The sequence below is a fragment of the Sinocyclocheilus rhinocerous genome, unplaced genomic scaffold (genome assembly GCF_001515625.1).
Source record: "Sinocyclocheilus rhinocerous isolate Xijiao unplaced genomic scaffold, SAMN03320098_v1.1 scaffold3091, whole genome shotgun sequence".
In the NCBI taxonomy this organism is placed as follows: Eukaryota; Metazoa; Chordata; class Actinopteri; order Cypriniformes; family Cyprinidae; genus Sinocyclocheilus; species Sinocyclocheilus rhinocerous.
This window is the reverse complement of record NW_015635546.1, coordinates 88,334-110,702: the sequence shown is the minus strand read 5'-3', so window position 1 is coordinate 110,702 and position 22,369 is coordinate 88,334. Positions and strand designations below refer to the sequence as shown.

The window sequence follows — 22,369 nt, the reverse complement described above, 5'->3', positions numbered from 1 at the left end:
TACTATATTATACTATACACATCAAAATGACTGGTTTTATGAAAAGAGGCAGTTGCTTGCGATTTATAAATTAATCTGTTTTTCTGTTTATAAATTTTAACATGCATGACAATTATATTAAATCTACCATATTCAATATTGCTTAATGGGTTGTGTACTATTGTTTTGCTGAATATAAAAAACACATGGGTATAACTTTATTAAAGCTAAAGAATACAGTTACTAATGTAGATAATCATGAAATTTCTCATGCTGCCATTTGGGTTGAACATAATTGCAAACTCAAACAAGAATTTAATCTATAACCAGCCTTAACCAATCATTGTTTCTATTTGGGAATTCAGAGACCATTATTTACCATAAATGGACAACTTTAAATTAGAAATTAAGCAGCAGTTTTAATGCAAACAAAGCAACCTACACTCGAATGTTTTTTTTTGAGAACCATGTGTCATTTTCTATGCAATTATAAGAAATCCTTTGCTTGAAGGTGCATGACTTTATTAACATTAAAGTCACTGATGTTACATAACAGCATTTAGCAGTCTTTTAAGTTAAAATGTATACAATAATCATTTCTGAGATAATCTAAATTGTTTGTTAAAGACTATTTTCAATTACTGTACATTGTAACATAGCTAAGAAAAATGAATCAACATGAAATGCTGATCGCAGCTCAGTTTACTTCAGAAATCTGATGTATTTCTCAGTGAAACAGGATATCCGATGAGAAAATAAATTATTTTATCCATCAAGAATTGTTTGGATCATCAAAAGTGTCCATTTCAGAATGGAACGTTGTGGTTTGTAAGAAGAAGCAGATGTTGACAACCAAAAAAAAAAAAAAAAAACAATTATTGCACTTGATAAAAGATTCTTATTTATTATTTGGAATAATGTGCACCAGTGCATTTTCCACTCCAATGTAAATTAAGCTGATTAAATTAATGATAGGTACCAATGGGAGTATTCTCTACCTTGTGAAGTCTAGAATTGTCCAGCAGACACACAGATTCTCTGTTGGTGTTTCACCAAAATATACTTGTGTGCAAACATCCGCCCACATCGATCACAACCAAAAGGCTTCTCACGTGTGTGGATCCTCATGTGTGTTTTGAGGTTTGAAGACTGGTTGAACATTTTCCCACAAAGGTTGCAACCATAAGGCTTTTCACCTGTGTGAACAGTCACATGTTTTTTGAGGTTACTTTGATCTGCGAACTGCTTGCCACAGTGCACGCATCTGAAAGGTTTTTCTCCTCTGTGGATGCTATGGTGTCTTTTGAGACTAGACGCCTGACTAAATCGCTTACCGCAGAGTGTACAGTGGTGAAGCCTCTCCCTGTTATGAAGTTTTTGATGCAAGAGGAAAGTGCTGGGTTGAGAGAACGCTTTTCCACAATGTTTACATATGAACTTGTCTTTCCTTTGCATCTGAGGAGAGTCTGACTGTTTGAAAGAAAAGCTTGGTGTGAAACGGGACCGCTCGGATTGAGAAATGTTGTTACCTTCATCGCTGTGTGTTAAATGGCCTTCCATATCAGGCATAGACAAGCCATTAGAGTCCATTGGAGTTGCATAGGAACACATGGGATCTGCACTTCTTCTGTACATCAAGTACTGATTCACAGAAGGTCCTCCGTTGCATTCAGATTCAGCATAGGAGGGATGATTTGTGGTTGCGTCCAATCTCCTGGAAACCCATGAGGGGAAGGAAGGGACAGGCTGCAGGTTAGTCTCTGCGTCTCCATCACAACATCTCTCCATAGTCGTTTCACCTATTTTGAAATACAACATGCTTAAATGGAAACTAGTAAGCAAGAAAAAAAAGAGCAAACACTGCATTTAGTAATTATGTCACTCACAACAAGAATTTTCTAGTTACTATTTAGTAAATGTGGTTTCGTCCTCAAGTAGATCAGGTCGCATTCCATTGGACTGCCAGAGGAACGAATCACGTTAAGAGCAATTTTAGCAGAAACAAATTATGTAGTATGTGCGTTTCAAAAAGGCGGGGCATAGAGGAGAAACAATAATGTACAGTATGTGGAAAATAATGTGTTTTTTGAACTTTAAACTGCATAAACACATTTCATTACACCAAATACACAAAATAATGTTCTTTTTAGCAGCATCATATGACCCCTTTAAACAGTATGTAAATTGTCACTGCTGGAGAAAAGCAGTTTGTCTGTCATGAGCCTGATTTGTAAACAATTACTGGTATGTTCAAATGTCTCTCTTACGCTAACCTCATGATGGCAGTGCTGGACCGTGTCCTGGTCTATGAAGTTATCTCTGTGGACTGTTACAAAAACTCCTGCACCATACTGTGCGTCTTATCCAGAAAGCAAAGAGCAGAAATAACACAGGGTAAGCAAGTAGGGCTGGGTTTTGACACACATTTCACGATTCGATTCAATTCTCATTCACAAGCTTGCGATTCGATTAGATTCAATATCGATTATTTTGGATATATATCAGGTACAGTACATGCTAAATTTTCAAGCAAAAAAACCCTCAACTAATGCTGTAAAATATACATGAGTCAGTTGGTACAACATTACTAAAATATTGAAGGTTAAAATAAAAAAAATACAATAATAGATAAAATAAATAAATAACACTATTATTAATGCTATAATTTTGTTGTATATTTGACAATTTATGAAACTATTCCTCCATGTATTACCAGATATGTAATTAGTAATCAAATAATTAGTAATATATGTAATATTACGAATTACTTATCTGGATTAATTTGTAAAACCTTACACAAATTTTGTCATCCATGTTGGGACAACTAAATAAGTGAAAAATAAACTGTACACACACACATTACATACAGTAAACTGTAAAAAATGACCGTGAATTTAACGGTAAAAGACTGTAAAAATGCTACAGTAAAAACCTGTTAAATGGTTATGTATTACAAAGGTACAAAACAGATTTCAGTACTTCAATATGTTGGTATATTAACATTATATCAGTTAATGAAATTACGGTATTTAACTGTAAATTTAAGTTAAAACCGTAACATTGCTACCGTATTTTTTACGGTAAAATTCCGGCAACCACGGCTGCCGTTTTTTTACGGATTTTTTTTTTTACAGTGTACACTATACTCACGATTTTCAGTAGTCTCTGTTTCTCTTTCTGACTGTTCACACCTCATGTTGTCAGGTCTCTCCTCTTTAATAATGAGAACATCTAGCTCCTCATCTTCTACAGACTGATACAAAGCACAATGCTGTCATGATTCCTGATACATAATTAGTGGTCAACAGAGCTCTTTGATTGTGAAATACAGTTTCTTACCTCTTGATGGCAGTGCTGGACTGTGTTCTGGTCTATGAAGTTATCTCTGCGGACTGTTACAAAGACTCCTGCACTCCTGTACTGGCTGTCATCTTTATCTACAACATGGACATATCAGTATATAATGCAAAAAGAAAACACTATGTAAAACCCATATGTAATAAAATACTAAAATACAGTTTTCTTTGCATAATTCACATATATCTGTGAATTTTACATTCGTTGGTTGGATGAAATCTCCTTAAAAGCTATATTTTGTCATCCTGTTGACATCAACTAATCACAGTTCTGACCACTATATGCACTTATTCCCTGAAATAACTTACAACGAAAATAAAATACACCATACTCACGATTTTCAGTAGTCTCTGTTTCTCTTTCTGACTGTTCACACCTCTCGTTGCCAGCTCTCTCCTCTTTAATAAGGAGAATGTCTGGCTCGTCATTCTCTACAGACTGATCAAAAGTACAATGTTGTCATGTTTCCTGAGAGCAAATGTTTAGGGGGGAAAAAATCTGTTCTGAAAAGTAGCAATTAGTGGTCAACTGACATGGGTTGTTCAATGACCTATGACAGCATTATCCAGATTTGTACAGATTGCATATACACCACCCTTCAAAAATCTTGGTCGGTAAGATTTTTATTTTTTAAATTAAACTAATACTTTCATTGAGCAAGTATGCATTATATTGATAAAAATGACATTTACAGTATTACAAAAGATTTCTATTTCAAACAAATGCTGTTCTTTTGAACTTTCTGTTCTTCAAAGAATTCTGAAAATAAGCATTGTTTCCACAAAAATATTAAGCAGTACAACTGTTTTCAACATAATTATGTTTCTTGAGGACCAAATCAGCATATTAGATATAGCATCTGCATATTATGATTTCTGAATGGATCATGCTGAAAAATCAATATTTGCTTTTACTGTATCTATCTATACAAAAAAACAACTCAATGATAGCAAGTGACATATTGAGGTCACAATATTTGAAGTATTTTTTTAAAGGTTTTTAAGTATCATTGAAATGCTAATAACACAAAAGATTAACTCTGTGATAAATGGGGAAGTATAAGCACTGTAGGAACTGTCAAGATTGAATGAACAGGTAACAGAGGTTTGCAGTGTACAGTGTACAAACAAACGAGACAGTCACTGTTCATGCAGACCTGGTCTAGTCTTTCGGGTTGAAGATGCGAGACTTTACGGGAGCGAGCTGTTTCATCTTCATCCCCACCCTCATTAGACAGCGAAGCGATTTTCACACTAATTCGACCTGGAAACACAACACGTTCTCTATTAGTAATTAATAAGATATAATAGTTACTAATGTAATGGAACTAGTCCGACATCACTATTGTCTAACTGAAAGACCATGATCACCCCTTTACCTGATGCTTTTTCGTGAACACCTGTTTTTGTCAAGGCAGTTGATTCGTTTCTTAGTTTGCGAGCTCTTCGATAAAACGAATCCCGGATTTCTATCACTTTCAATTTCTTTTTAAGGAGGTTATTCTCCTTTTGTGTTTGAGATATTTCAAGCTGTAATTCGGTATAGCTGTCCTCAACAAGTTTGCATATTTCTGCCACAGCGGCGTTTGCGAGTACTTCCATGACTGAAGCGATTTGCGTCTGAAACGTTATAATATTTGCCATTGAGTCGGTATCTATTAAGATTAAGCTCCTTTAATAACAGTGAGGCAGTTACAATAAATCCGTCCAAAGGAGTAACGTTATGTCTACGGGTCTGGAGCTCAAACCGTTTTATACAGCTCGAAACGCGAAGCTGGCCAATGAGTCGACAACATCCGTTTGTGCTATTTTAAAATAAAAGCTCTCGTGCTACTGAGCAATTTTTCAAGTGCCCATAAATAGACTTAGTACAGTATCACAGTGGAGTGAACATAACGGTTTATTTTTGAATATTTTCGGATGTAAAAAATTGACACGGACTGAGAAATTAATGAGGAATGGAATAGAGTATTAGTAGACTGTCTGCTTAATATCTTCTAACACTTTCTTTGTCAACTTATTCTACTAACCCTAAACCTACCTTAACAGTCTACTCTGAGAGTTAGTAGACATGTAGATGCAAATTAATGAGAATTAGTTGACATGTAGTTGACATGTAGTTACAAAGTTACTTATAGTTAGTAGAATGTCTAAAGTGGACTATCGAAATAAAGTGTAACCAAATATTATTACTTGCCTATAAGGCCCTTAATGGGTTAGCTCCTGCGTACCTAACTAGTCTTCTACCACGCTACAATCCATCACGCTCCCTAAGGTCGCAAAACTCTGGACTTTTGGTAGTACCTAGGATAGCAAAGTCCACTACAGGAGGTAGAGCTTTATCGCATTTGGCTCCCAAACTCTGGAATAGCCTTCCTGATAACGTTCATATATATATATGATTGAAGGGATGAATTTATGTGTATATATCTATGAAAGTACTGATTTGTCTACTGTATGTTTCAGGGAAGCGAGCTGTTTATGACTGATGAGGAGCGGCTGGCGGTTGAAGCACGACGTGAGCTCGAAAGACAAGAGCTAATGCATCAGAAGAGAGTGGCATTAGAGTCCAACAAAATCATCAAAGAACAGCAGGAGAATGAGCGCCAGTCAGTGAAAAAACACACACACACAACTGAACACTACACAAGCTAAGCCCTATTCAGACAGTTCTCTTCAGACTGTATTACGAAAAAAAAAAAAAAAAAAAAAAAAAACATTTGCAAGACACTACAGGCAAAACATAATTTTTTAATGTACTGGTCAGTTTTGAGATGGAAGTCTTTATTTCATTGCAATTTATTTGTTTATAGCCTAAGTAGATTTTAATTACAATACATAGTTCAAATGGATTTTTTTTCTCTAAATAATGTTTATGTCATACAACATTTTATTGCTAAAACGTTAAAAAAAAGGGAGGTATTTCCTATTTTCCTTATTTCCTTTTTTAATTCTAGTATGTAAACAAAATGAAACAAGAATTTTGAACTGGCTTTATCCAACGGTCAGATTTATGTTTCGAAAATGTATGCTAATTTCATATTTATTTACATTTAAGATTTCAGACAACTTCTAATACAAAAAAATAAAACCTGCTATTTCCTAATGCAAACAATCAACTGGGGGAGTGTGGCAAAATATTTTAGTAATTTTTGTCCTGTTCACCTGGGGCAAGTTCAAGCTCAAACCGGTGTGCACCGTTTTGCTACGGTTTCCGGTTTGAACGACATGTTTCCTGAAAACGGTGTGCAACGAGGTTTGAGATGCGTTTTCTCTTGTTTGGTGGGTGTGTCAAACATGTCAAGTCAAGTCAAGTCACCTTTATTTATATAGCGCTTTTAACAATACAGATTGTGTCAACGCAACTGAACAGCACGTGTTAGAACGAGCCGTTTTAGGTAGGCGTGGTTAACTCTTAAATTTTATAAAGAATATCTCTTTGGTTTTGAGACTTTAGTCTTTGCAACTTTACAGATCTTCTTTATGCACCAAGAGCTTGTAACACTCCAAAGAGAAAGGCAAAATTGATATCGCATCATATGACCCCTATAATGTAACAAAAATACTATACCTATTTATATATTTTGCTATTGTATTATGTAGGCAGAACAGGGTGTTCAACGCACCACCGTTTCCGTTGAAAAAACGTTTTGCACCGTTTTTGTCGGGGCTGAACGCAGCCCTGGTGTGTCTTACCTTACATAAATAAATCCTACAATTCATAGATTTTAAATGCAATACATTGCATTTATGATTGCTGGGCTTTTTTAGTTTTATTTCCATTTTTCCTGAATGATTACCACTATGTATTTATTATTGCAAAACTACAGTTTTTTTTTATTTAATTTTACTTCAGTTTATTTTACTCTAACCACAGCAGCCTACTGACTGCAAGGTTGTTGCACACATCTAACACTAAACCTTGACTTGACCTGAGCAATGAAGTTAAGCATAACCTCAACAAATCAACAGTGGCTCAGAAGATATTCATACTTTGCAACGTTGTGGAACTTTACTAAGTTAAAAATATCTTGAATAAGTGGTAAATGTAGATACATTTATTTCCACCTAATTGAAAAAAACTGTAACATTGTTTACCATATAAACAGCTTTGATGTACAAGACTAAGGCCAATAATGTGTGACCTTTATATTTACACTACATTACAACGAGAAACACAAACCTCTGTATTTTTCTGTATTCTTTATTGATCTAGTTTTTTTATTACAGTTTTTTTTTTGCAGTTTAACATGTTCATGCCAATGAATTACATAAATTCGCTTTTTTGCATTTCCTTTACATCATGTGCTTGCTTTACATTTGCTTTACATTTATAAAGTTAAAGTGCATGGAGCATGAATAAATAATAGCTCTAATTCCAATGTTCTACCTTTTGTCCCTTTAAATTAAACTGTCTAGTGTCAAGCAGACTAATGATTTGCAAAAGATTATTAACTGTAAACATAAACAGAATATTACAAATAAATACAAATAAATAACAACAATACAATTTCATTATACACTATAGGAAGTATTAAAATGTCACATTTAGGAATATTTTATGGAGGACCTGTTTATATATAGCATAATAAAATAAATAATTTATAAAAGAAGCATTAACATAGTACTTTCATTACTACAAAAGAAGCAGTCTTGAATAGCATATTGAATATCCAAAATCCATGATTTTTATGTTCTCATTGGTGTTCAGTCCTGTTTCTGTCAAATATCTCTGAATTGTCTAGAAGAGGCTGTTTCGAGTGGTGTACTGCACATTGTACGACTGTCTTCTGTGCCAACGTCTTCTGATTGCTGCACAGCAACCACACAGCAAACACTAAACATATAAACAGACAAAGTGAGAGTTAGCATCATGGAAGGGAATTTTATACACTTTAAAAACACTTTTAATCAGCTGTACATACACAATTATATACCAGATCTGTCTATTTTTACTGTAAGAATATGACATGCCTGTTGTCATTAATCACTTCACTAACCAATGCACATATTTGTCATTCCGTCAACATAATACTTACGCAAAGGAGAATCCAGCAAGGTACGAGCCCGATGACAATAGCGCAGGGGACAATGATAGCAACAATCCATGCTACGTTTGTACCATTGTTGGAGGTTGTAGCGCTCATGGTGGTTGGAACTGGTGTGGTAAAAGCCGTGAAAAGGGCACTGACCAAGAAACCGGAGGCCGTGTTGCTGTCATGTTGTGAGAAAACATACGTAACATTGGCCTGAATCACAAAGAGATCATCCCTGTGGAGAGAATAAAACATACAATGAGAAACAAAAGGAAATAACTAAAAACGATCTTGCCATTCATTCACCCATGTATCAAAAACATCACATTAATAAAAGTAGGGATGCACCGAAATGTAAATTCTTGGCCGAAACCGAACAAAATTAAACACTGGGCAGAAGGCCGAATACCGAACACGGTTTTTCGAGTATTTTTCCCCCATGTATTTTGCCAATTTTTTTCACCATTGCATAAATTAAATAATGTGTGTCAAATAATAATAATGCCAAAATGTGATTTTTACTGTTTTGCCTTGCTTTTCAAAGAAAAAATCAATTAAAAAAACAACAATTTAAAAATATTTAACACTGAACATTTTTTTTAAACATTCTAGCAGACATTATACCAACAAAGCACAATTTAACTTAAAATTAATAAGTTAGTAAAATAATATTTTTTGGCCATCAGACCCCCTTCTTGAATCAGGGATGTATTTTTTTACTGTACAAATAAAAGCAGCCTTGCTGAGCAGAAGATAATTCTTTTAAAACATTAAAAAATATTACAGATCCCAATTTGAACACTATGTGTGTATGTTATAATAAATGTATTAACAGAGCAGTTGTAATTATTATTATCATTATATTGCCTTACTTTTTATTTTTTCAGAACAACAGTAAAATTACAATGCTAACATTTATGAATGCTGATGGAGTTCTTGCTGGCGTCTTTCTCAGACAGTTTAAATGCTTCCACACTGCTGACGTGTGCTGCATTATAAAGAGTGCGCGCCTCTATTTGATCGCGTCATATCACTGTTCGGTACAATTTATTCTGTCTTTTTCTCTTATTCGGTTGCCGAATATTCGGTGCATCGCTAAATAAAAGCAGTTTTCTTAAATTTATTTAGATATTTCTTCTCAAAATAAAGTAAAAAGCAGTGGATCAGAACTCACTTGAATTCGGCTGGAATGAGCAAATTAACCGAGGGGTCCTTTAGTATCTGGATCACCTGTAGAGTGCAGCAATAAAATACAATAGGTAAATGATTAAAACAGGGCAGTTTCAATTTCAGGGCAACAATTTCCAAGCCTCTCCAACTCACCAAATCATTTATCTTCTTTTGGATTTCTTGATAGGCTTCTTTCCTTTTTATCTCTGTCAGTGATACTTTGTTTATTTCAAATGCAAAAATGAGTGTGTAGGCGGTGTCATTAATACCTTAAAAATATATAACAAAAATAATTAGTTGTGTGACTATATTATCGGTCATGATATTTCATTATCCATTTTCATTATTCATTATGCATAATTATTGACTGTTTTTTATTATTATTTTCATGAATTATAGGCCATGAATTATATTATTATGTTATAATTATGTTATATTCACAACAAAAATGGAGCATGAAAAGAGAAAAACTCACCCAAATACTCAACATTCTGCAAGGACAGAGGTTCACTCATGCTTGTTACTCTCGTGGTTAGTTTAGTTGTGAGATTTGAGGCCAGCATAGATTTAACCACCTGTAGAACATTACTCTCACTTGGTCTTGGGCCCAGTGTGATAAACTCGAGACGAATCTTAATAATTACCCTCCTAGTCCTGCATAAATAAAGATGATAAATAATTGGAATATAAACACAGAAAATGAAAACAACTAGCTTTTTTTTTTTTAAATCACTCATTGGTCTTACAAGATCGGTGGTGAAGTTGTGGTTGTCAGAGTGCTCGCTGTAAACGAAAGTAATAATTAACGGAGGAAAATCAGACTTATATAAAACATGACAAAAAATGGAAGTTTAACATTTGATTGTCAGTTTGGCCATATAAACTGTGAGGTAACAGATGGTTGACAGTGCAGCAGGTGTGGATATGGTAATACCTCCGTCAAGTTGGAGAAGTTCCTGAACAAAGATGCTGGGTTGCGTGATGTCACTTGGTGAGAAAACATACTCTACATTGGCCTTAATTACTGTGGAATTACCCCTGTGGGGAGATTAAAATGTACAATGAGAAACTAAAGTCAATAAGACACAAGCCATATACAAAAACTCATATAAAAAAACTTCCCAACTAACACCAAAGAAGAGTCATTAGGACATATTTGCTCAAATTAAAGTAAAATGTGAGTCAGAACATACGTGAAATCAGCTGCTTGGAACTTAATGAGAGGAGCTGAGGAGTTACTGAGGAGCATCTTGCCCAACTGAAAAAAATGAGATGAATTTGTTTATAAATATGTTGAGGTTAATGTGGCAAATGAAAAAGAGAGACAGAAGAAGAAAACAAGTGTTTGTAAAATACTACACTATTGAAATGTCTCCAACTTACCAATGTGTTTATAGAGTCTTGTATTGTCAGGTGGGTGCCATCCCTGAGTTCAAGCTTCTCAGACATGGTTATATTGCTGATTTCAAATCCAAAGTCGAGAGCATAGGCCGTCTCATTTATTTCTTAAAAATATATTAAAACAAAAAAAATAGTTGTGTGCTTATATGTGGGTGGGGAAATTTCACTAATGCATTCCTTAATATTATTTTTCTTCAAAATAGGCTATGAAAGCTACAAATCTACAACATTAGAATTTAAACAACACATTTAGAACAAAAAGAAGCCAAACCAGGAGAGGAAAACTCACTTGTATATGTGACATTGACAACGCTCACAGGATCACTCAGGGCTTGTGTTTTGGTGTCTTGTTTAGTTGTGAGACGCTTGTTCAGCAGAGTGTTGGCCACCTCAAGAACCTTCTCTGAATTTGGCAGGGGTCCCAGTGTGACAAACACGAGGCGAATGAATATAAGCGCTCTGCCAAGCCTACAAAGACAATAAATAATATACATTAAGGTCGGAAATGAAAATATATATTTTTTTAAATAGTAAATATCAGACTGAAATCACTGCTCTTACACTATCGGTGGAGTAATTGTCAGAGTGCTGGCTGTCGTTAAGACTGTAAAAGAAAGTAATGATAAATGGAAGAAGCTTGCAGTTACAACATTTGCAATCCATTGTCAGTTTTGACAAACCTGTCTGTGAACGAAGCTCATTGAGGAAGCTGACTGGTTTTATGACATCTCCGTCCTGGAAGGTGTATTCCATCCTGCCATCAATCTGCTTTAAAGTGCTCCTACAGGACAAAAAAGAGATATTTGTTAGGGACTTTAATCCACATCTTGAAAAAATATTTAAAAAGCTAAAATGTGAAGACACATGAAATTAAGATTGTGATGTGAGTTTGCATCTTACGTGAAGTTGGAGGACTTGGGTTGCAAATTTGGACTACCAGGTTCATTCAGAAGAGTGTTCAGCTGCAGGAGAAAAATCAAACCATTCATCAGTTTCTGGTGAAGACTGGCATTGAAACTAAGTGATATCTGTTAGGGACTTTAATCCACATCTTGAAAAAGTTTTTTTTATTTTATTTTATTTTTATTATTATTAATTTGTTCTATTTATTTATTGCACTGAGGACCAGAGATTCACTGGGGACTGGAGATGAGGAGTTGAACACCAGCTTGCTTGTGACTACTGCTGAACCAGATCTATAAATATAACCACTTTTGTTTAATGTACATCAAATTTTTGCAATAAAATTACTTCACATGTTTGATTGTTCCCAAAATAGTAAACCAACAATTACATGAGGTTTGGAGCAGTAATAGAGACACTGTTGCTACTGCAGAACAAACAAGTGATATCTGTTAGGGACTTTAATCCACATCTTGAAAAAATATTTAATAAGCTAAAATGTGAAGACACATGAAATTAAGATTGTGACGTGAGTTTGCATCTTACGTGAAGTTGGAGGACTTGGGTTGTAAATTTGGACTGCCAGGTTCATTCAGAAGAGTGTTCAACTGCAGGAGAAAAATCAAATCATTCATCAGTTTCTCGTGAAGCCTGGCATTGATCCTAAGTCTTTTTACACTGTTAATTTTTTAAGTTTACCGCATTATTGATGGTATTCTGCACTTGCTGGTAGGTGTTGCCTCTGAGATTAGGGTCCTCTGGCATGCTGATGTTAATCACGTTAAATGTAAAGACCACAGCATAGGAGGTTTCTGAGATCTCTGTTTGGATGGAAATGGTCATTTTAAGATTTGCCAAAAGCCTGCAATACATCATTGTTTGACTCAATCTCATTTCAAAACTGTCCAAATGAAAATGATGACACTTACTCTCATAGGTAACATTCACCACCTTCACCGATTCATTGAGCTGTGACTCTCTGGAATTACGGAGAGTTTTGATTGCACTGAGGACCAGAGATTCACTGGGGACTGGAGATGAGGAGTTGAACACCAGCTTGCTTGTGACCACTGCTGAACCAGATCTGTAAATATAACCACTTTTGTTTAATGTACATCCAATTTTTGCAATAAAATCATGACTTCTCCATATTTATTTTTTCTCAAAATAGAAAACCAAAATTTACATGAGGTTGGGAGTAGTAACAGAAACACTGGTTGTTGTTTCTGGAAAGACTGTTGTAGTGGTTGGTAGACGTAGCTCATTGAGGAAGCTGACTGGTTGTATGACATCTCCATCCTGGAAGCTGTATTCCATCCTGCCATCAATCTGCTTTGAAGTGCTCCTACAAGACAAACAAGAGATATATCTGTTAGGGACTTTAATCCACAACTTGAAAAAGGTTTTTATTTTTTATTATTATTTATTTGTTATATTTTTATTATTTATTTATTTTTTTTTTGGTATTTGTAACTTTATATAGCTTTAATAAGCTAAAATGTGAGGACACATGAAATAAAGATTGTGACGTGAGTTTGCATCTTACGTGAAGTTGGAGGACTTGGGTTGTAAATTTGGACTGCCAGGTTCATTCAGAAGAGTGTTCAGCTGCAGGAGAAAAATCAAATCATTCATCAGTTTCTCGTGAAGACTGGCATTGAACCTAAGTCTTTTTACACTGTTAATTTTTTGCAATAAAATTACTTCCCATTTTTGATTGTTCTCAAAATAGAAAACCAACACTTACATGAGGATTGAAGGAGTCACAGAGAAACCAAATGTTGTTTCTGGAAACACTGTTGTAGTGGTTGGTAGATGTAGCTCATTGAGGAAGCTGACTGGTTGTATGACATCTCCATCCTGGAAGGTGTATTCCATCCTGCCATCAATCTGGTTCGAAGTGCTCCTACAGTAAAAAAAAAAGAGATATCTGTTAGGGACCTTAATTCACATCTTGAAAAAGTTTTTTTTATTTTTTATTATTATTTATTTGTTCTATTTTTTTAATTTATTTGTTACTTTACATAGCTTTAATAATCTCAAATGTGAGGACACATGAAATAAAGATTGTGACGTGAGTTTGCATCTTACGTGAAGTTTGATGACTTAGGTTGTACATTTGGACTACCAGGTTCATTCAGAAGAGTGTTCAGCTGCAGGAGAAAAATCAAATCATTCATCAGTTTCTGGTGAAGACTTACAATGGACCTAAACTTTGTTAATGGGTTAATGCCAAATTCTTACCGCATTATTGATGACATCTTGTACTTGCACGTAACTGCTGTTTCTTAGCTCAGGGTTCTCTGGCATGCTTATGTTACTCAGTCTAAACTCCAAGATGACGACATAGGAGGTTTCTGATATTTCTGTTTGGAAAGAAACACCCATTTTCAATCAGTTAAATGTTGACATGTTTTGCTGGTTGAAATTTTCATGTTTTAATTGGTTTTTTTTTTTTTTTAATGACAAAACTTACTCTGATAGGTAACATTGACAATCTGCAGTGATTCATTGAGTTGTGACTCTCTAGATTCCAGAAGTGTACCGATAGCACCTAGGACCAAATCTTCAGTGGGCACTGATGACAAGGATGAGAATACCAATTTGGTTGTGACTGTTGCTGCACCAGTCACATTCGTTGACAATGTTTTGGGTATGTTTGAAGTTTCTGGTTGCGAACTTGAAGCACTTTGAAGTGTTGCAGATGCATCTGCTTTTGTTGTATTGTCTAGAGGTGTAGTATTGCTAGTAAGAGTTTCAGCTGGTGTTGTTTTGACTGATGTTTGACCTTGAATTGTATATGTTGGGGATGTTGACGTATTTGTGTTTGGAACTGATGTTATTGGAGCTATTGGAAATTCTGCTGCACTGGTGAGACCTGTAATAATTCCAGTTGTAGTTGTTGATGCAGTTGTAGTTTCTGAATCTATGTTTGGGCTTGAAGTTGTTTTGGTTGAAAGTACAAGTGTGGCTGGAGCAGAAGATGTGCTGGTAAAAGCTACAGTTGTTCTTAAAAGGCCTCCTGTTGTTACTTGAAATGCAGTTGTTGTTTGAGCTGCAGTTGAACTTGGAATGGTGGCTGTTGTTGTGCTTGGAGCTGGAGCTGAGATATCAGCTGTAATTGTAATTGTGGGAAGAACAGTCACGGTTGTAATGGGTGTAGTTTGGGTTCTTGGAGGTTCAGTTGTTTTTGTTGGTGTTAAAGTTGGGGATATAGTTACATGTGATGATGAGATAGGCATAATTGTTACAGCAGTAGTTACAGTCTCCGGGGACACAACTGTGGTTATTGAAGGTGCCTTTGTTGTGGTAAGGAGTACTGCTTGGCTTAGAGCTGGAGTATTAGTGAAAGCAATAGTTGTGCTTGATAGAGGTGCAGTTGTTATTTGAAATGCAGTTGTTGTTGCCGCTGTAGGTGTGTTTGTTCCTGGAATTGAAGCTGAGGTTTGAGCTGGACTTTCAGTTGCAGGATAGTTATTTGTTGTTGTTGCTAATCTTGATGTAACTGGAGACAGAGTTAGAGTTGAAGTTGTGGTTTTGACTGTTGTTGATGAAGTTGCAGACGTTGTTGTGGCTGTAATTGTGGATGTGGTTGGAACTTTTGTTGTTCTACTTGCAGCTTCAGATGAGACTGAAGATGACAAAGCAGTGGAAGGTACAGTCATAGAAGAGGAAGCTGTAATGGTGGATGTTACAGGTACAGGAGTACTTTCTGAAGTTGTAGACATTGCTGGTGAAGTAAGAGTTGAGGTTTCAATAGTTGTGGCTGCAAGTGTCATTGTGGTTTCAGCTGTTTTTGTACTTGGAGCTTCAGATGAGGTTGCAGCTGATGCAATTGTTGAAGGTACTATTTTGGTAGCTGAGGTTGACGTTGTTTTATATGCAGTTGTACTTTCTGAAGTTGTAGACATTGGAGCAGGATTGACAACTGTTGCTGTGGTTTCAATTGCCAATGTGATCTGAGCTGTTGTTGTCCTTGAGGATGCTTTAGTTACTGATGTTGTTACAGGTGCAGATGTTTCTGAAGATGTTGGTATTGTTGATGAAGTAAGAGTTGTGGATTCTAAAATTACAGCTATTGGCGTTGTTGGATAGTTTGTTGTTGTAGATGTGGTTGATGAAGCTGTAGTCTTGGATTCTGCTGTTGTACTCTCTGAAGTTGTAGGCACCACTGTTGAAGTAATGTGTGTAGTTTCTGTACTCACAACTGTGGTTGTGGGAATTTCAGTAGTTGAGGATGCAGTAGTTATTGATTTTGTTACACAGTTGTTTCTCACAACTGTGGTTGTGGGAATTTCAGTAGTTGAGGATGCAGTAGTTATTGATTTTGTTACAGGTGCAGTTGTTTCTGAAGATGTAGGCATTGTTGTTGACGTGAGAATTGTGGAATCTGAAGTTTCTGCTGTTGTACTTTCTGAAGTTGAAGGCACCACTGTTGAAGTAACTGGTGTGGTTTCTGTACTCACAACTGTAGTTGTGGGAATTTCAGTAGTTGAGGATGCAGTAGTTACTGATGTTGTTACAGGTGCAGTTGTTTCTGAAGATGTAGGCATTGTTGTTGAAGTGAGAGTTGTGGATTCTGAAATTATAGCTGTTGATGTTGTTGGATTAATTGTTGTCATAGATATAGTTGAAGAAGATGTAGTCGTGGTTTCTGCTGTTGTACTCTCTGAAGTTGTAGGCACCAATGTTGAAGTAATAGATGTGGTTTCTGTACTCACAACTGTGCTTGTGGGAATGTCAGTAGTTGAGGATGCTGTAGTTATTGATGTTATTACAGGTACAGTTGTTTCTGTAGATGTAGGCATTGTTGATGAAGTAAGAGTTGTGGATCCTGAAGTTACAGCTGTTGATGTTGTTGGATCGTTTGTTGTTGTAGGTGTGGTTGATAAAGATGTAGTCGTGGTTTCGGCTGTTGTACTTTCTAAAGTTGTAAGCACCACTGTTGAAGTAATTGGTGTGGTTTCTGTACTCACAACTGTGGTTGTGGGAATTTCAGCAGTTGAGGATGCTTTAGTTACTGATGTTGTTACAGGTGCAGTCGATTCTGAAGATGTAGACAATGTTGTTGAAGTAAGAGTTGTGGATTCTGAAGTTACAGCTGTTGAAGTTGTTGGATCGTTTGTTGTTACAGGTGTGGTTGATGAAGCTGTAGTCGTAGTTTCTGATGTTGTTACAGGTGCAATTGTTTCTAAAGGTATAGGTATAACTGTTGAAGTAAGAGTTCTGGTTTCTGAAGTTACGGCTGTTGATGTTGTTGGATCGTTTGTTGTTGTTGGGGTGGTTGATAAAGCTGTAGTCGTGGTTTCTGCTGTTGTACTTTCTGACGTTGTAGGCACCACTGTTGAAGTAATTGGTGTGGTTTCTGTACTCACAACTGTGGTTGTGGGAATTTCAGTAGTTGAGGATGCTGTAGTTACTGATGTTGTTACAGGTACAGTTGTTTCTGAAGATGTAGTCATTGTTGTTGAAGTAAGAGTTGTGGATTCTGAAGTTACAGCTGTTGATGTTGTTGGATCGTTTGTTGTTGTAGGTGTAGTTGATGAAGCTGTAGTTGTGATTTCTGCTGTTGTACTCTCTGAAGTTGTAGGCACCACTGTTGAAGTAATAGATGTTGTTTCTGTACTCACAACTGTGGTTGTGGGAATTTCAGTAGTTGAGGATGCTGTAGTTACTGAAGTTGTTACGGGTGCAGTTGTTTCTGTAGATGTAGGCATTGTTGTTGAAATGAGAGTTGTGAATTCTGAAGTTACAACTGTTGATGTTGTTGGATCGTTTATTGTTGTAAATGTGGTTGATGAAGCTGTAGTCGTGGTTTCTGCTGTTGTACTCTCTGACGTTATAGGCACCACTGTTGAAGTAATAGATGTGGTTTCTGTGCTCACAACTGTGGTTGTGGGAATTTCAGTAGTTGAGGATGCTGTAGTTACTGATGTTGTTGCAAGTGCAGTTGTTTCTAAAGATGTAGGCATTGTTGTTGAAGTGAGAGTTGTGGATTCTGAAGTTACAGCTGTTGATGTTGTTGGATCGTTTGTTGTTGTAGGTGTGGTTGATGAAGCTGTAGTCGTGATTTCAACTGTTTTACTTTCTGAAGTTGTAGGCACAACTGTTGAAGTAATAGATGTGGTTTCTGTACTCACAACTGTGGTTGTGGGAATTTCAATAGTTGAAGATGCTGTAGTTACTGATGTTGTTACAGGTGCAGTTGTTTCTGTAGATGTAGGCATTGTTGTTGAAGTGAGAGTAGTGGATTCTGAAGTTACAGCTGTTGATGTTGTTGGATTGTTTGTTGTTGTAGATGTGGTTGATGAAGTTGTAGTTGTGATTTCTGCTGTTGTACTTTCTGAAGTTGTAGGCACCACTGTTGAAGTAATAGATGTGGTTTCTGTACTCACAACTGTGGTTGTGGGAATTTCAGTAGTTGAGGATGCTGTAGTTACTGAAGTTGTTAAAGGTGCAGTTGTTTCTGTAGATGTATGCATTGTTGTTGAAGTGAGAGTTGTGGATTCTGAAGTTACAGCTGTTGATGTTGTTGGATCGTTTGTTGTTGTAGGTGTTGTTGATGAAGCTGTAGTCATGTTTTCTGCTGTTGTACTTTCTGAAGTTGTAGGCACCACTGTTGAAGTAATAGATGTTGTTTCTGTACTCACAACTGTGGTTGTGGGAATTTCAGTAGTTGAGGATACTGTAGTTACTGATGTTGTTACAGGTACAGTTGTTTCTGAAGATGTAGGCATTGTTGTTGCAGTGAGAGTTGTGGATTCTGAAGTTACAGCTGTTGATGTTGTAAGGTCGTTTGTTGTTATAGCTGTGGTTGATGTAGCTGTAGTCGTGGTTTCTGCTGTTGTACTCTCTGAAGTTGTAGGCACCACTGTTGAAGTAATAGATGTGGTTTCTGTACTCACAACTGTGGTTGTGGGAATTTCAGTAGTTGAGGATGCTGTAGATACTGAAGTTGTTACGGGTGCAGTTGTTTCTGAAGATGTAGGCATTGTTGTTGAAGTGAGAGTTGTGGATTCTGAAGTTATGGCTGTTGATGTTGTTGGATCGTTTGTTGTTGTAGATGTGGTTGATGAAGCTGTAGTCGTGGTTTCTGCTGTTGTACTCTCTGAAGTTGTAGTGAGTTCAGTTGTTGTGAGTCCAAGTGATGTTGTGGTTACAGCTGTAGTAGTGGAAGGCTCAGTTGTGGTTGTGGATGCAGTATTTGTTGTTTCAGCTGCAGATGTCGTTTCTGAAGATGTAGGCATGGTTGTTGAAGCAAGTGTTTCTGAAGTTATAACCGTTGTTGTACCTGGAGAATCAGATGTGGTCGGAGCTGATGTTGCTGAGGTTGGAGTGGAAAGTACAGTTGGGGTTTCTGAAGCTGTATATCCTGAAGTTGTAGACTGCTCAACTGTTGTTGAAGCGCTGGATTTTTTAAAAGAAAAATATTAGATCTAAAATCGAATTACCTTTTACAAAAACATGTTTGTATTAGATGAAAAAGCAATGACACATAATTGAAATACAAAAAAAATAATTAAATAATCACTTACCCAAGGTGAACAGCACACCACAAACACACTGTAAAGAGAAACACATTCCTGTAAAATCTTTCATTCATTTTTGTTTATATTTAGCCCAAAACAGAACAATTCCAAAACAAACTGTAGAACAAACATATATATATATTAGTGCAGTCAAACGAATAATCACGATTAATCGCATCCAAAATAAAAGTTTTGTTTACATAATATATACATAATAAATATACATAGTACACACACACACACATATAAACAAAAACTTTTATTTTGGATGTGATTAATTAATGACAGCACTAGTATATATATTCCATTAATATTATAAATGACACACACATAAAATTACGATACTTACATAGGGTGAATAAAATTTTCCTAGTGCCATCCTGCTTAGAATGAAAAAAACTGCTAAAAGAGAAAACAAGACATAGTTATTATTTTAATTGTTTTACAATTAACAACCTTACCCTTCATAAAAGAATATCTACAAATGAGTAAACTTTCTGATCAGGCAGAAAAGTTAAAGCAGGTAAAAAATTATTATTATTAATATTATTATTATTATATCAATTCAAAAGCCTAAGAAAGCGATCGGAGCTCCGCACATAAACGTAGCGTAATATATAATAAAAACATAGCGGGATATTTGTGTCTATGGTTAGCTGGGCAATGTCGACTTTTATGATTAGCCATAATACTTGAAGACTGCAGCCAATGGGCATGCTTCTCTATAGGCGCTAGTCGTGCGTTTCCTAAAAGCAACTATGGTCGCAAGGTCCGTCGTTACCAATAGATTTCAATGGAACTAACTACCATAGTTAGCTAAAGATGCTTTTGGGAAACGCACCCCAGATCTTAAAAGCAGACTGCTTCAGGTAGAATCTAGGATGAACCGTGATTTAGCCAAAAATCTGAACATCTTACTTTTACATCTAACTCTAACAGATGCAATAACAAAAACTTTTATATGAATAAAGCTGTGTTAGCGTACATGGAACTACCTCGCATTACCGTTAATGAGACGCATATAGAATGAAAATAGTATCATAACCTACCACACTTGCACAAGCACACAACAGATCCACAAACGCTCACGGTAATCCAGACGTATGTGTCTATGCTCTGGAGAACATCTAAGGTTTCAATTTACAAAGTGTTCTAGTAGTTTCGTTTATGAATGTGCGTTTTTGAATGAATCGAGTGAGTCAATGATTCAATCACCCATTCATAAAGATGGTCACTTGCTTTGTTCATGAATTATTCAGCTGTTTGAACGAATCGATTGAATGAATTATTCAGTGACAAAGACAGGGACTTACCGCCACCTACTGGCAGTTTTAGTTTCATATTTAAAGCATCATTTCAGTTATTTCAATTATTTAATATTTCTATATTCAAAACTTTTTTTTTTTTAAAGTTTTTTTTTCAAAACTTTTTGTTTAAAACATTAATCTCATAACGTTGTTATTATGCATTTAAATTAATTAATGCCAACGCTGAGCCCAATTAAACAGTGTAAATATACCGAAATGCCACTTTTGTGTTCTGTGCACCTCTGTAGTGCAAAGATTAATTTTGTTGATACTGATTTCATTTGGTTGGTAACCTATTCTTCCTGATTGTATCTTATTATTCTGATTCAATTTATTTTTTTCATTATTATTTTTTAAAGGTTTGTAAATATAAATGTATGAATTTGACATTTCATAAGGTTAGGGAAAAAATACCCCATACCTCGCGTCCCCCCCCCCCCCCCCAATGAATTTTGGCCATTTCCACCACTGATTTTACACAATCTAAGCACTGTGCAATAGCTAATTGTGACTAACTATAAACTTGAGGAGATTTGAACAGCATACACTGACCATAAGAATTTGGCAGATATGCAGTGGAAAATATTTGAAAACTTACATAATTTATAGATGAAAATTATACAAAAATATAATTGTGGGGTCACATTTTCTTGTAAATTTAAAATAATTATTATTTTATTTATATAATTCTATAAATAATATATTTATATAATTTTACTGTACTTAACTACAACAGTTATGTTTATTACAATAGGCTCCAAAAATGTATGTCTGTCATCTTAATTATGGCATGAACAGATTGTTGTCTATGGGTTTAAAGACGGAAAAACACTTATGCATTAGATTATATACATTCGCTTTGCTATAGTCAAAAATGCATTCATTATTTTATTTTATTTTATTTTATTTATTGTTTGTTTGTCCCATTTTTTGACAAATTGAGCAATAAAGGGAAACGATCCCTTTAAGCTGAGTGAACGATTTGCGAGTGGTCGAGGCTCTCGTTAAGTGATGTCCAGTGTAACTTTACACGCGCGCTTTAAGGAGACCTGAGATAATAACGTTCCTTCGCAAAAGCGGATGAAACACAGACTATCATATTTGCTTCATGTATTTTTTCATAGAAAACATTTTTCTTTATCTAGAAAACATTTCTTTTGCTGTAGCTAACGCATGTAAATAAAACATAAATTATAAATATATATACTATCGAACTCTTGACACAATATTAATTTATAAGTTATTTTTTAAAATGAATGAATTTGTCTTTCATTCAGTGACCTACCTTCTCCCGCTCTTCAAAGTCATAACCATGAATAGCCTAACGAACAATATCCCTTACAATAGTCCTTGCGATGCTTCTAGCCTATGTGATGCGTTTTCGTTCAAAGTTTACAGACTGACAATACAAAACTTGGGCCAGTAAATATAAGGTGAGTTGACGTTTGTAAGGTAAGGTGTGGTAGGCTAGTCTAACAGGTTCAATTTTGGTGACGAATCTCTGTAGCGTGCACTACAGCATCAGATTTACGCTCTTACTCCATCAACAATAAAGGGTGTACCCAGCAAGTTACTTTAACTATTTATTTGTGTCGTGAAAAGGTTGTGATAAGGTTTTCCGTACCTCACATGGCTATTACAGTAAACTTGAATAGAACTGACATTAGAAAAAAATGAAACCTATTAAT

The 22,369-nt window shown here is 35.6% G+C and overlaps 3 protein-coding genes and 1 long non-coding RNA gene across 6 annotated transcripts; all 4 read right to left on the bottom strand.

Moving 5' to 3' along the window:
- Positions 1-520: 520 nt before the first annotated feature.
- On the bottom strand, positions 521-5,146 carry LOC107747333 (zinc finger protein 260-like). Of its 3 annotated transcripts, XM_016561800.1 has the most exons (8): positions 4,715-5,146; positions 4,493-4,599; positions 3,672-3,774; positions 3,319-3,416; positions 3,130-3,232; positions 2,253-2,338; positions 1,866-1,938; positions 1,703-1,778 (listed from the first exon to the last, which is right to left on the bottom strand). In XM_016561800.1, the coding sequence occupies exons 1-7, from the start codon at positions 4,977-4,979 to the stop codon at positions 1,885-1,887; spliced, it is 816 nt and encodes a 271-aa protein (XP_016417286.1). In that variant the 5' UTR covers positions 4,980-5,146; the 3' UTR covers positions 1,703-1,778; positions 1,866-1,884. The 3 variants fall into 3 exon arrangements, with proteins under 3 accessions (XP_016417285.1, XP_016417284.1, XP_016417286.1); XM_016561799.1 differs by lacking the exons at positions 1,866-1,938; positions 2,253-2,338 and adding an exon at positions 521-1,175 and having other exon boundaries at positions 1,314-1,778; XM_016561798.1 differs by lacking the exons at positions 1,866-1,938; positions 2,253-2,338 and having other exon boundaries at positions 522-1,778.
- A 2,377-nt stretch (positions 5,147-7,523) lies between these two features.
- Positions 7,524-14,267, bottom strand: LOC107747322 (chitinase-like protein PB1E7.04c). The gene is made up of 18 exons (XM_016561788.1): positions 14,090-14,267; positions 13,937-13,998; positions 13,032-13,190; positions 12,775-12,929; positions 12,545-12,666; positions 11,843-11,904; positions 11,623-11,723; positions 11,504-11,546; positions 11,232-11,410; positions 10,925-11,046; positions 10,735-10,799; positions 10,476-10,579; positions 10,288-10,324; positions 10,017-10,195; positions 9,695-9,810; positions 9,546-9,601; positions 8,375-8,606; positions 7,524-8,172 (listed from the first exon to the last, which is right to left on the bottom strand). Exons 1-18 carry the CDS (start codon positions 14,231-14,233, stop codon positions 8,077-8,079), a joined length of 2,034 nt encoding a protein of 677 aa, XP_016417274.1. The 5' UTR covers positions 14,234-14,267; the 3' UTR covers positions 7,524-8,076.
- A 1,565-nt stretch (positions 14,268-15,832) lies between these two features.
- Positions 15,833-17,869, bottom strand: LOC107747332 (salivary glue protein Sgs-3-like). The gene is made up of 5 exons (XM_016561797.1): positions 17,810-17,869; positions 17,075-17,554; positions 16,685-16,750; positions 16,220-16,429; positions 15,833-16,052 (listed from the first exon to the last, which is right to left on the bottom strand). Exons 1-5 carry the CDS (start codon positions 17,815-17,817, stop codon positions 15,833-15,835), a joined length of 984 nt encoding a protein of 327 aa, XP_016417283.1. The 5' UTR covers positions 17,818-17,869.
- A 1,304-nt stretch (positions 17,870-19,173) lies between these two features.
- On the bottom strand, positions 19,174-22,127 carry LOC107747323 (uncharacterized). Its single transcript, XR_001640791.1, has 4 exons — positions 21,967-22,127; positions 19,724-19,776; positions 19,381-19,408; positions 19,174-19,252 (listed from the first exon to the last, which is right to left on the bottom strand). It is a non-coding gene; the product is annotated as an uncharacterized LOC107747323 (long non-coding RNA).
- Positions 22,128-22,369: the final 242 nt, after the last annotated feature.

Excerpts from the sequence above, each read along its gene's own strand:
- LOC107747332 (XM_016561797.1), bottom strand. Across the intron at positions 16,751-17,074 it reads ACAGCCGTAACTTCAGAAAC|CACGACTACATCTTTATCAA; the intron begins CAGAACTCTTAC and ends AACAGCCGAAAC. Across the intron at positions 16,053-16,219 it reads TCAGATTCCACAATTCTCAC|TTGTGAGTACAGAAACTACA; the intron begins GTCAACAACAAT and ends CCACAACCACAG.
- LOC107747322 (XM_016561788.1), bottom strand. The coding sequence starts at position 14,233 with ATGGGTGTTTCTTTCCAAACAGAAATATCAGAAACCTCCTATGTCGTC. Across the intron at positions 13,191-13,936 it reads CCTAAGTCATCAAACTTCAC|GAGCACTTCAAAGCAGATTG; the intron begins GTAAGATGCAAA and ends TTTGTCTTGTAG. Across the intron at positions 9,602-9,694 it reads AAAAGAAGATAAATGATTTG|GTGATCCAGATACTAAAGGA; the intron begins GTGAGTTGGAGA and ends TGCACTCTACAG.
- LOC107747333 (XM_016561798.1), bottom strand. The coding sequence starts at position 4,979 with ATGGCAAATATTATAACGTTTCAGACGCAAATCGCTTCAGTCATGGAA. Across the intron at positions 3,775-4,492 it reads AACCCGAAAGACTAGACCAG|TCTGTAGAGAATGACGAGCC; the intron begins GTCTGCATGAAC and ends ACTTTTGATCAG. Across the intron at positions 1,779-3,129 it reads AACAGAGACTACTGAAAATC|GTGAAACGACTATGGAGAGA; the intron begins GTGAGTATAGTG and ends ATTTCAAAATAG.